The sequence below is a fragment of the Lycium barbarum genome, chromosome 6 (genome assembly GCF_019175385.1).
Source record: "Lycium barbarum isolate Lr01 chromosome 6, ASM1917538v2, whole genome shotgun sequence".
Lineage (NCBI taxonomy): Eukaryota > Viridiplantae > Streptophyta > Magnoliopsida > Solanales > Solanaceae > Lycium > Lycium barbarum.
In genome coordinates this window covers 6,104,503-6,117,917 of record NC_083342.1, presented here as the reverse complement: position 1 = coordinate 6,117,917, position 13,415 = coordinate 6,104,503, and the positions used below count along the sequence as shown (strand labels likewise).

Genomic DNA, 13,415 nt, shown 5'->3' with positions numbered 1-13,415 from the left:
CTTCTATTTCTTTGTCTCAAAAGATCAACGAATCAATGAGCTCATCTGTTAGCTCGAGCATGGGGTTTTATGTCTAATGCTATGGAATGGATACTAGATCCCCATCTTTGATTCATGATGTACTCAACTTTGATTTGATTAATAATTGATGTCTTTTTAAAAAAAAAAAAGATAACTAGAAGTTTCCTTCCCAAAGGCTAATACCATCTCCGCATACAAATTGCATGTGAAACAAAGTACTACCCAGATAATCTCAAAATATCTTATTTTTTCGAGAACATAGTTTCATTGGTTAACTGTCTGCAAATCAATGCTCTACGCTACGAAGCTCGAAGTCAAGATATCTAAGCAGCCGGTTATGAGAATTACATTCGTAACTCAGCAAAAATGTTATAACTACGTAATCACTATCAAAATAAAATATGTGGAATCTCCCCCCTGGAACGTTGAAAGCTTCTAAGTACGACACATTAAACATCAAAAGGGTGCAAAACTCATCCAAGGGACCATTTTCCTCGAGGCTACAAATGCATGCTTCATAATTTACTGGAGCTTGAAGTGGTGATATCCTGCCTCGAGAAATCAAGCAGCTTTCACTTTCCGGGATGGAGGACGCCAGAATAGACTGATAAGATCGTCAAGACCCTGTTGAGCAGTACCAGTCACATTCAGTTCTCTTTTTCTTTTCCATTACATTTTTCCAGTCTTTCTTTTATTGGTAACAACGGGGTTTCAAAATTGTGCCACAGTAGTATACGGAACATATGACAATGATATGAATTGAGCTTAAATGGAGAAGTAAGATTCATCTAGCCGACCCCAACTTATTTGGGATTTGAGGCATAGTAATAATTGTGTAAGTATAAGCAACAACATGAAGTTTATAAACCAGAAGGAAGATATAGAGGGCCAAATAAACTAGAAGACATACCCGGGTGGTGATAACGAGAAAACTGAAGAGTGTAATCAAGTATGATCCAAGAACTAACAGCAAGAGCAAGTCGAATGTCACGCTCGCAACCTATAATAAAAAGAAAGTAGGGTGTTAGATTTTATACGGCTAATGAGTAATGCGTGAGGAAAATGATTTGCCACATTAAGTTCAAAGCAAATTAAGTAATATATCTCTAGATTAAAAGAGGTGCAAGATGAAACGCAAAGGCTAAGTGAGGCTCAAGCAGCTCAACAACACACCTATGTATTGGAATTACAATTGGCCCCTAATCAATTCAAGTACGATCAATGACGAAATATATTGTACATTAGTCATCTCATTGCTTTACATCTATCAAACTAAATATAATAACATACTTGAAAATTTTACCCTCACAACATGCAGTTAAAATGGATTATATTCTATTGGGATGGAAGAAGTATATTTCGAGAACATCTTTTTATGTTTACTAAAGATTGCTATAAAGGTAGCCAATGTGGAAATATTGATCTAAATATTTAGATATTTTCTTCATCTAACTTGTGTCGACACCTCTTCGCATTTCGAACATATATATATATATATATATATATATATATATATATATATATATATATATATATTGTTACATATATATACACACACACGTACGAGTACTAGCAAGGTAGTAGTGGCAAGGAGAAAGAAGAGGGAGTAGTCTACACACCTGATATACATGTAACCTGCCACTAATTGAATCATAAAAAGTGAAAGTTCCATCAAGCGTCTCATGCTGTATATTCACCTCAGAAGTATGATCAGCTAACTCCTGCAGGAGTAGAAAGCACATGCGGTTAAAATGAGACGGGGAAGGAATGGCTACCACAAGCACCTCAAATTGTTATATGCCAATGCCAGAGTTATTTTCTGAAGTGATCCTAAAAATGAATATCCCAGTGCCACAGTAGTATCTTTTTTCCAAATAAAAGCCCTCAAACCTATTGTAGCAGAACCAAAACCTGCTTGACGACCAATAGTCAGAAGCTTAAATGCCCGGGGGCACTTTAACAGCTCAGACATGTGCATAAAACCAACAGACCAACTAGTTTGAAACCAAGCAAAACTAGCTCAATAGAATTGGCCCATCCCGTTTTTGGAACATCCTTGTCCCATTGCTGATTGAACCAACAGGGAAGGCCTCAAAAAAGAATCTCTTTTTGGATAAGTAGAAAGCCTGAAATATAATATACCAGAACAAAATCTGCTTAATAACCTATAGTTAAAAGTCTACATCCAGGGGAGGCTATAATAAGTCAAACATGTGCATAACACCAATAGACCAATTAGTTCGAAAGTAACCAAATGTTTAAGCCTCTTTGTGACCAGAACTTCATCTCCAACCATGATACAAGGGAAGGTCTTACAGAACCTAAAGGAGGACCTCACATGGTACCAGATATATTATTATCAACAAGAGAACTGGTTCTCTTTAAAATCAGAGTCCAGTCTCTTATGAATAAATAATAGTAAATACCCAACGCATCCAGTTTGCTCAAACAGCCATTTCTTCAATCCAATGGTTACTTCTAACTGCTAAACGTTCTAAAAGACATTAAATGCATAAGATGCCTTTCCAAAAGACATCTATATGGTACGGTTTGACTTAGCTGAAAAGTAGGAGGCAAGCAAAATATCTTAAACCACAAGGAAGTCAATGTTTAGAGGCAAAACCGGAGGGGAGGTCTCAGAGATTATCCTAATATTTTAAAAAAATTGAACTGCTAGACTTTATAACACCAGTCATGACCACATCTATCTTCGAATTATTTGAGTTTTGGTAAGAGAACTGTATAATGCATAAAACGAACATCCCATTGCCAGTTGATCGGAGTGTGTTAAACAATTTGCGATATAATCCCACAGTAAAGATTTTACAGAAAAGGGTCAAAAATACCCCTAAAGTATTGAAAATGGATCAAACATACCCTCCGTTAGATTTTGGTCTCAAAAATACCCTTACCATTAGACAAATGGACTGCATATGCCCCTACACTTTAACAGACTTCCACCTCAAATTAAAACCTTAAAAAAACTTTTTTGCTGAAATGGAGTTTCCAAATCAATGCCTTCTCCTCATTAACAAAGGCCATGGCCTATGCACAAGAACACGCAGTACTTAGCTATACAACACTACATCATTTTCATCTCCTCATCATAGTCAACGGTCCCAAAGCTCCAGCTTCACCATGCTGACAAAAAACTTGTAACCAGATCGTTAATAACACCACCAAAAAAGTTTTACTCGACATCCTTCCACAACCAAATCCAAATCTTCTTCAATGATAGACAGGATCGATTCCCCTATCAGCCACAAAAGCATCAAAAGATTTCACAATTGTGAAGCTCCAAAAAGGTCAAGCAAAATTCACCAAATTATTACAAAATTCTCCATTTTTTTCCAAAAAATTATTTTTTGTGTGTGAGACGAAGGGAGAGAGGTGAAGCAACATCAGAATCACATACTTGAGGATGAATCCTATTTGCCATCTGGTGTATCTATTTCAATATAATTTTTAAAAGTTGGGTTCTTGTTCTTCATCTCTGGCGGTAGGTGCTTGTAGTTGGCGGCACAGCCACTTGAAGAGGAGATAGAATTTTCCTTCTGCCGAGAAAATTGTTGAGTTTTACTGGTGAGTGAAGGTAGAGAAGCAGGAAAGGAATAAGAAATTGAAAGAATTTGAGTAAATGGTGGAAGGCGTCTAATAAAGAAGAAGTCATTGGGTTAATCTGATGAAATTGAACTAATCAATTTATGTGAGGTAATATCACTAGATTTTGAAGTTGGGTCATGTTCTTGTTCATTAAGTGAAATTGAGTTTGGTTTCTTGATGAATTATGTGGAAGTATCTCAATAAGAAGGATGATGATGAAAGAAATCTAACAATCCCCAAAAAGGTTAAAAAAAAAAAAAAAAAAGAAGAGAGAGAGGCAAGAAATGGGGTATGATATAAAGAAATAAGTTGATGGAGAACTCATGAGTTGGAAACTCCATGTCAGCAAAAACATGATTTTTAAAGGTTTTGATTTGATGTGGAAGTCTGTTAAAGTGGAGGGGAATATGTGGTCCATTTATCTAACGGTAAGGGTATTTTTGAGACCAAAATCTAAAATCTAACGGAGGGTATATTTGATCCATTTTCAACACTTTCAGGGGTATTTTTGACTCTTTTCCGAAGATTTTAAATCCACTCTGTAGTTATTGGAGAACTGTGAAGCAAGAATATGTTCACCATACAATATGACAATAACATGGGACTAATGCGTGTTCAATTAGCACTCGAGCATGCTTCAATTCCAATCCTGACACCCAGATACAAGAGCTCCTGATGCACCAGAGACAGAGAAGCAAGAGCTTGTGCTTTTTCTTTTATTTATCATCAAGGGAAGGAAAAAGGATAAGAGGAGAAGACACATCATCTGATAAAGTAGAATGACCAGCACAACCATTGGCGACAGTGAATAATGAAAAAAAAAGATGCATGTGTATGAATGCATCCACATGTCTCTATACTTTAACAGGATATAAGAGATTTCAAAGAAAGAATGGTAGTACCTTTTGCAGTGCCATGATGAGTGGGTCATTCTTTGAAAGAAAAGGTGCCACTCGAGAAGTAGTAGACAAAAGGTCCAGCCAAGACCGTACATAGGAAGGATTGACAGCTAAACTACTATTGTTTGCAAATATATTTGTGCCTTTTCCTTCCTGGCTGTATATATGTCTCTGTGTAAAAAGATACTTGTTAGACAGAAAACAACCATAGTATGTTAAAAAATGTAAAAAAGGATATTCCTCATCCAATGAGATCACTCACTTCATGAGATAATAAGCACTGATTCATACTTCAGTTTATATAACAGAAAGTACACCAGAAAATAACAAGGCATGCAAGGCTGCAAGATAATGTGCATCCAAATGCTACTCTAGAAAGATTTACTTTTTTGAGAAAAATATGTGAATATTTTCCTAGAATGCTTAGCTAGTTAATCAACCAATACAAAGTATCTAGCATGCTGAAATTATCTGTTCTATATGATTGAAAACATGCTAAACAGAGATCCTACCCCCAAAACATCTTACATACAGCACCCCAAGAACATAAACAATAGACAACACTGTCGCACCAACAGTGAAAAAGGCACATGGAGCTCTGTACTCTATTAATTTTGCTAAAACAGAAAAATGAAACAACTGACCTGAATTAAAACAAAATATAAGAAATTTTAAAAAAACCTGAAGCACAAGATGCATACCTCTTGCCCTGAACAATTACAACTAATCCAGGACATTATAGGTCCAAATGTGATAACAAAGAGAACAAATCAAATTTTTGAGATCCTAACTTCACTCTTATAATTTTATGATTGTACTATTCTGAAATTGTTAGGTTTATCCTCATCCTAAAGATCTATAGCAGATACGCTTCAACAAAATCATGTAAAATTCTCATACTGTTCATCTAACTCGTTTAAAGAAAAGAAGCAACAATAAAATAGTAGATAAGATTACTTTCCAGGAATTGATCACAGCTTAAATGTTATTGTGGAAACATGAAGAGCCCTTCAAATGAAAGCAATTTTGTCAATTATATGGAGTCCTAGAATGAAGATGTAGATATGGTTCTCTAAATTATCTTGTTTATGTTGATTAAATTATGAGGTTTATGTTGATTATGTATAAGACAATATGCATGCAAAACACTAAACACAATGGATATCTCAACAAAAAGGGAACGATGTAAAGTAACACGCATTAAATGTCCCATGAAAGGCCAAAGAAGCCTCCCCTTTTTTGTTTTTCAAGTTAAAACTTAAAACAGTTCGGTCACAGTTGTCTATTTCTCAAAAAGAAGCTAATGTCACTTGAAGGTTGTTTTGTTTGATGATTTATGAAATCACACTTCTATTATTGCTTCATCTTTGTTTGCAAATTGGAACAGGTTTTGCGGTAAAGATGTAGATACTTTTTTTTTTTTAATAAAGTAACATTTGTATTTCATCCAAAAGTATCAGCATATCAACTGCTGCTCAAGGTAGTAAAGACGTAGATACTTACTGCTACACTTTCAGCAACAAGCTTGACACTTCGAATGATTGAGGCTTCACTCACAGAACGTCTGAGAAGAAACAAGGATTTCAGCTAATCGCCATCAAAAGAAATTTAAAAATAGGGCATAGAGGCATCAGTACAAAAGCACCACCTGTTATCAGACAGACTTCCAGTGCCTTCTAGCAATTCAGGTGCAGTAGAAAGCTCAGAAATTGTTGCAGCAGTGACTCTCAGCCTTGAAAACTGTTCATGCTCCCAGGCTACCTACAACATTTTAGTAGCTTTAGCACATGAACTAATACACAAGGCATCGTACGAAAATAAAACAAGCCAAAATGGCATGAGTAACTGATATTAAACTACAGATACATTGCAAATTAGCCACGAGGCTATGGTGGGATATCTTTAGATGGTTTGGTGTTTCTTGCGTTATGCCAAAATCTGTGAAGGAGTTGATGTTCAGTTGGAAGAGTGGAGCTACGAGAAGGAGGCACAAGGCTTGGAATGTTACTCCTCTTGCCTTTTGTGGGTCATTTGGAATGACAGGAATAGGAGAGCTTTTGAAGGGGTGGAGATGAGCTTTGCTCAATTGAGGAGCAGTCTCCGACCCCTTATTTACTTTTGGTGCACTCATGTAGTTCCTGTTTGTATAGAGGATTGGGTGTCTTTTGGGGAGAACCATATTTTGTAGGTCTCTCCTTATTTTGGTATACCTCTAGTATACGGCCTTAATGGCCTTGTTACTATCAACGAAATTTTTCACTTAATATAAAAAAAAAAAAAAAAAAAAAAAAATAAACTACAGAACAAAAGGTCAATAACTTATTGCTCAATCAGTGTTAATACTGTTCAATTAATCATCGGTAACCTGTAATATAGCTAAAATGAGCTGGGAAATCTCAACCCTACCCCAACATAAGAGATGGAAGGTTTACTCTTTCAGAAGAAAGAATGCTGCATAGAAGTTCGATCTAACTGTTCCTGGGGTTCCCTTTTCCTTTATGTTGCAGTTTACTATGTATATGAAATCTGAGTTTCACATTGACATATAATTAGCAGCCAAGGAGAAGATGATTCAAGAGAAAAAGAATATTCAGATGGCAGATTCTGTTGGCATTGTGACTAAATTACCAGTCTGTTAGAACTGCACGAGTAAAACCCAAACAACCAGCAAACTCCATAGACAATATTATCAAAATCTGTAGTTGTGACCAGACAGATTCTGCCACTGACATGATCTCATTTTTGAGTGCCATTGCTCTTGTTACAAATGTCACCAGAAATGCAACCAAGCACAAATCCAATCTCAACCAGAAGATCACTATGTCATACACACTAACAAGGAGTGCACCATGGCAAAAATTGTCAAATTGATTAAATAGGAAGATCGTGAGCAAATTTGGTTCAACAGAGTGGCAAACTGCAAGTTTTCACAAAATATGCTTAATCTAGGATTCTAGGTCCGTGTTTGACTCAGAGGAAGGGGGAATAATTGCCACAACTAAGCAGTAGTCAATTTTCTCACACAAAAAAGGCATTTAATTTTTTTATTTCAACATGAAAACGAAAATTCAATGACCACATCAGAAAACAGTCAATTCTTTTTTTTGATGAAACATCAGGAAACAGTGTTAAATGCCCTGAATATCATTTTACTAAAAGATGTTTCTGAGGCATTAAAGCTGGTCCAAGGGTCTGAATATAGATGACATCAAAGAACAGGCCCGACCAACAGATAAGCAAAGATGCGTGCTTACTCGAGGACTGGAGATGTTTATTTTCTTGTGCTTAAGACCAACTTGAAGCCCCGATTCTTCTGCTACGCTGGATAACCCCTACAAATATAGATTTTTAGACTAGAAAGGATTGTGGTAGAAGTAACAAAAATCGAAATGCTCCATGGTTCTCTCAGTTGATGCAATCATCCCATACCTGAAATATTTGTTGTATGTATGTGTTTTCGGGAGGTTTTGAAACATGAAGATGTAACTCATTGCTCAAGGAGCCAAGACTATTCAAGCAAATGGCATAGTCGATACTCTCACGTAGACGTTGGTCAAAACTTCGAAGCCACTGAAGAGAGAAAACTATAGACTGAAAAGACAGAACAAGATAAACTGCAACTTATACATAGAAAATGCCCGGGAAGGAGTAGTGCACCTTCTGAGTTCCGTTGTAGTTATAAGGCCCACCAGACGTCAATCCGAAAAGTAAATTATATCTACCTCTTGTTTTAGGATTTGAATACAGAACAGAGAACAGCCTAGCTATCTCAAGAAGTGCCACAACACCACTTCCATTGCTATCACTTCCAACTGACAATGCCTGTAGATTTTACCATAGAATAAGTGATTAATGTCATAATGGATAGCGGCAGCTCACAAATTAACGCGAGTTATCATTTACCGGTGCAGCCCCAAACGTGTCGTATGAAGCCACTATGGCAATAGTAGGGAGTTGACTTGAGTCTCCATCAAGTTTCAGCCCTGGTAACCATCCCTGAATCACCGCCAAAAAAAAATAAACATCGCTGATAATAAATGCAAGATGAATTACTTCCAAATAGCAGTTAACTACTTAATTTTATTGATTAACCTAGCTATTAACCGGTGCATATTTTAGATTGTTAGAGAAAGTATTTGAGTATCTCTCCTATAATTCAAGAAAAAACCTGTGGGAACTAGGAAACAATTTGAGAATACTATAGAATAAAAATTTGGTTAACCACAACAAGGAAATGAATTTATGGAGTATTTAAATAATTTTTCACTAAAATTATATAAAACAGATAATTTAATGACAATCTCATATGATTGAGGGAAATCCGATATATGTAATTACACAGGGATTTACAATATCCATAGCAACTTCTGCAGGCAAATGAAGTACAGCAAACATTTCCAACTACCTAAATTAATGCGGTTAACGTAGCAACCAAAGAAAGAACAATATCTTTCAAGCAAGAGCATGTCCGCCTCCTTGCCTAAGTTGACATCAATATGAATGATGTTTATATATATATATTAGTAACCATATATAGTATAGTTATTATAGGATTAATTTGGACTTCTAAATGTGTTCTCCTACTGCTTGGATAGCAACAGGTAGTAGATAGGACATCCCTTGCGGATCCGAATGCATATAATTGAAGGATAGCTTCATGCTTCCTTTCTGGAGTGATGAGCCAGATATAGCAAGTATGCTATCACAAATTGTTTTCATAGTGCTTGGACAGCAAGATACAGTACATAGAACATCCAGCCAGATCACAATCATTAGATTAAGCAAAGCTTATTTCTTTCCCTTCTTATAGAGTCATAAGCCAGAGATAGTGAGTACGTCAACAGTGCACTAACAACATCCCCATGGTCAAGTGAACCACAGGCTATCAATTAAATTCGTTGACACCTGCATCCCCTCTAAACAAAGTAATCCCTCCTCAACCCCCTCTTCTCGGGTGTAAATCTCATAATAGCTAAATACGTTAAAGCAAAGCAGTATTTCCTATAACATCTCAGAGAAAGTGACCACGATTGATAGCGAAAGGGGAGATAAATTTTAGCTATCAAGGATGTTAACTTTTTAGGCTAAGAAGACAGGTCAATGTCACTAGAGAAAACATCAAAACAAAAATTCATAGTAAATCACATTTCTCCTATTTAGATAGAACCAGAAGGTGAACTAGACCTGAATATTTGTAATGGTGGGGGATGCAATTTTCTTAGGAACTGAGGCAGCAACAACAAGCTTGTATCTGTAGACATGTGAATCAGTCGAATCATTGACACGAGGAAATGAAACAAGTTTGACAATTAAAATTGAAGCACAATGACAGAAACAATATGTCAAGTATCTTTTACTCATTCTGCTCTGTGTCCTTTGACGCATTTGCCTTCTAGGGACCCAACATTATTTGATAAATTTGAATAGATAGTAATCAACAAATCATTCAACAGTAGTAATAACTTAACTTTTTACAGCACACTGATGAGCAACTACATACACAATTTCATCACTTAGGTTAATATTTGACTTTTTTTTTTTGGCTAAAAATATTTGACATTTTACTTGTACTAGTACAAGTTATGAAAATCAACCCAAACTAAATAAATTCTATGCACGATCAACTGGTTGCCAATTATTCTGATGTAGTCATATTTGTTCTTTTCTTCTTTTTCAATCTTTGCATGGACAAACACGTATCTAATAGACACGTAACTAATAGTAATCCAACTTATCAGCTCAAATTAAATCTTGTTTTAACAGCAATAAAATCTGTAGAATTAGCTGAAGTATAAAGATGAACAGAAGCATTTAGTATATGCCGGAGACTGCAGATAGTAAAGAAATTTAACAAGCACACTCACAACAGAAACAAATTATTCAGACTATGTTCAGAGATCTGTAGGACATCAGTCCAATATTGTCATGTTTAGTAACTTGTCGTAAAGAGAATGAGGCAACTTCACTCTCAAAAATAATAATGAGACATAAACTTACCCGCCTGTTGTAGCAGTTGCAGGTTGACCACTAGCATCATTTCTCTTGACTTCAGCTAGTACAGCATTGATATTATCGTCCTCAAAAGCAAAATACACAGGATACTGGAAGAGAATATTATACAGTTAAACAATCACTGCATTTGTGTCATATGCAATCACAAAGGTTGAATTGTTTTAATATGACGAAGATGCAAATAAACCACAAATGCTATCCAAGCAAGAGGAGTCTGGTGAAGGAAGCAGATAAGCAATAAAAAATTAAAAACACTATCCAGTACCAAAAGTAACATTTTCCTATGTTTGAGAGAGGATTTCGCACAAAATGGAGTGAATCCAATTATATACAATCACATAAAAATGGAGTCACAGTTCACATGCACTACACTTATCATTTCTGGAAATTTCAAATCTTTGTTTTTTTTAAAGGAAAATTTCAAATCTTTGTTCTAATATAGAAATAGGCTCTATAGTACTTCTTCGATTTATTATAATAAAAGGCACTAAACGTTACTTTTAAGGAACTGCAGCAAACATTTAAGGACAAAATTGTAATAGTTCATAACTTCATATAAGGAAGAGGGACTCGTAACTAAAATTGCTCAATTGATGGACCATATATATGGACATCGTTACAGAATACTATATTTATCTCTTCTTTATTAGAAAAGGAAGTCAAAGGCAAATATACCCTATGTGAAAGAAAATTTTCCCCTCGTAGTCCACACCAAATCACAGTCAATGCCTCTACGGCGTTCTGTTTGAAATTTGAATCATATTGAGCCACCACCATGTTCCTGTGTAATATTTTCTAGGATTTTACTAGGATTGAATACTAAAACTATTTCTGAATGTTCATATTCATCACTTAAAACGATCTAACATTCAATTTTTATGACCAAATAGTTGGTTTACAAGTACTTAAAATTGATTTTCCCCACAAAAAAAAAAAAGGGAAACAACTAATGATTAAAGAATCATTTAATTTAAAACTGATTAAATCTGTTAATCATGTACAATAAACTAAACTAAACCAAACAGACTCCTAGACAAAGGTCAAAGGCAGCTCGAGGAACATGATGAAAGCGTACTATAAACCTCATGCATTACACCATTGAACACATAACCAGGTGCAAAAAGAAAAGAAAAAGATAATCAAGGATATGTTTGGCTCACAGGAATGTTAGCATGTATAAGCAATCTTTCCAGCTCAGACACTTTATTCCTCATACGGTCAAAATCTTCGTCAATACCAACAGCAGCGTCTACTTTTTCTGGACTAAATTGAGGCGGTAGTAAAAGAAGTAAGCCCCCTAACAGCTTCCCCTGTCCAATATATTCTGCAATAAAATCGAAAAAAAAGGACGAAACAAGCCCTTTAGACAAGAGAGAGTGAACTAGAACTGGGGAAAAACCAGATCACTAAAAATAAGTACTCAATTATGTTGTACAATCAACTTTTGCGTTGATTTTTTTTTTTTTAAAGAAGAACTTTTAAGTTGAATCAAAATTTAACATACCCTTTAGCAGAGTTAGCAATACAACAAACAAAACAGTTATATCAGATCAAGTCAACAATAATCAAGCAGTTCAAGAAAAGTAAACCAGAAGTACTTTAGCCCACTTGTCACATTAAAAAGGAAGATAAGGGCATACTAGGAGAGATAATATGAGAAATGAAGATATCGAGGACAAGGTAGGAATGGCCTCAATAGAGGACAAGATGCACGAAGCAAGCTTAGATGATTCAGGTATGTGAAGAGGAAGATGTGCTGATTCCCAGTGCGGAGGTGTGAGAGGTTGACTATGAATGACTCCAGGAGACGTAGAGGTCGTATGGGGGGAGGTAATTAGTAGGTACATATCCCAGTGTGGAAGTGTGAGAGATTGACTATGGATGGCTTCAGGAGAAGTAGAGGTCGTATGAGAGATTGGCTTTGGATGGTTTCACGACGTAGAGGTCGTATAAGAGATTGGCTATGGATGGCTTCACGAGACGTAGAGGTCGTATTGGGGGGAGAGGTGATTAGTAGGTACATGTCCCAGTACGGAGGTGTGAGAGATTGGCTATGGATGGTTTCAAAGATTGGCTATGGATGACTTCAGGAGACGTATAGGTCGTATGAGAGGCTGGCTATGGATGACTTCAGGAGACGTAGAGGTCGTATGAGAGGTTGGCTATGGATGACTTGAGGAGATATAGAGATCGTACGGGGGAGGTAATTAGTAGGTTCATGCCTCAGTGAGGAGGTGTGAGCTATGGATGGTTTCAGGAGAAGTAGAGGTCGTATTGGGATTAGAGGTAATTAGTCAGGACACGCCGCAGTTACAGTTTATCAAGGACGTGACCTTAGAAAGCGGGTTTACTGACCTTTAATGAGATTGAGGTCTAATTCACGAACAGGAAGCATAAGGACAGTCCGAGACAGATCTGAATCGAATAGCGAGGAGCCAGCGTGGTGATTGAGAGAAGCGAGCCGAGATCCAAAGGGAACACCGGAGAGATCATATTGAACCAGACGGTAAACATCGACCACTGTAACGGCGTCGTATAAGTCCACACATGCTACAAGGATTAAGGCTAATGTGATTACTGGATAGTAGATGGGATCTAATGGACTTGCCCTTTTATGACAATTCGCCATTGAAGAATTGCTAGGGTTACGATTTTGCAGATGACAAATTTGATCTAGAATATGTATTAAAAGTATTTTAATGGAAGTGTCCGTCTTGGACACTAGTAGTCGTGGTAGTGAGTGATGAAGAAAGCTAAATATTTACTCCGTCCCAAAAAAGAATTAGTATTACTTTCTACATTTAAAAATAAATTTAACAAATTTCATTATCTTTTTTAAAGATAAAAAAAAAAAGCCGAATCACTAATAGAGAAATTTTC

General features: G+C 36.2%; 1 protein-coding gene across 1 annotated transcript; it reads right to left on the bottom strand.

The window, feature by feature from the left end:
• Positions 1 to 248: 248 nt before the first annotated feature.
• Positions 249 to 13,285, bottom strand: LOC132600613 (uncharacterized). Its single transcript, XM_060313904.1, has 14 exons — positions 12,891 to 13,285; positions 11,696 to 11,859; positions 10,521 to 10,624; positions 9,708 to 9,774; positions 8,427 to 8,519; positions 8,181 to 8,345; positions 7,953 to 8,093; positions 7,778 to 7,855; positions 6,172 to 6,284; positions 6,027 to 6,087; positions 4,527 to 4,694; positions 1,641 to 1,742; positions 932 to 1,021; positions 249 to 645 (listed from the first exon to the last, which is right to left on the bottom strand). Exons 1-14 carry the CDS (start codon positions 13,162 to 13,164, stop codon positions 583 to 585), a joined length of 1,683 nt encoding a protein of 560 aa, XP_060169887.1. The 5' UTR covers positions 13,165 to 13,285; the 3' UTR covers positions 249 to 582.
• Between the last annotated feature and the right edge of the window lie 130 nt (positions 13,286 to 13,415).

Bases quoted from the DNA above. Each gene is read 5' to 3' on its own strand.
- LOC132600613 (XM_060313904.1), bottom strand. From the start codon at position 13,164: ATGGCGAATTGTCATAAAAGGGCAAGTCCATTAGATCCCATCTACTAT. The intron at 10,625-11,695 runs GTGAGCCAAACA...ATTCTCTTCCAG, and splicing joins TTATACATGCTAACATTCCT to TATCCTGTGTATTTTGCTTT. The intron at 9,775-10,520 runs GTAAGTTTATGT...ACATGTCTACAG, and splicing joins GCAACTGCTACAACAGGCGG to ATACAAGCTTGTTGTTGCTG.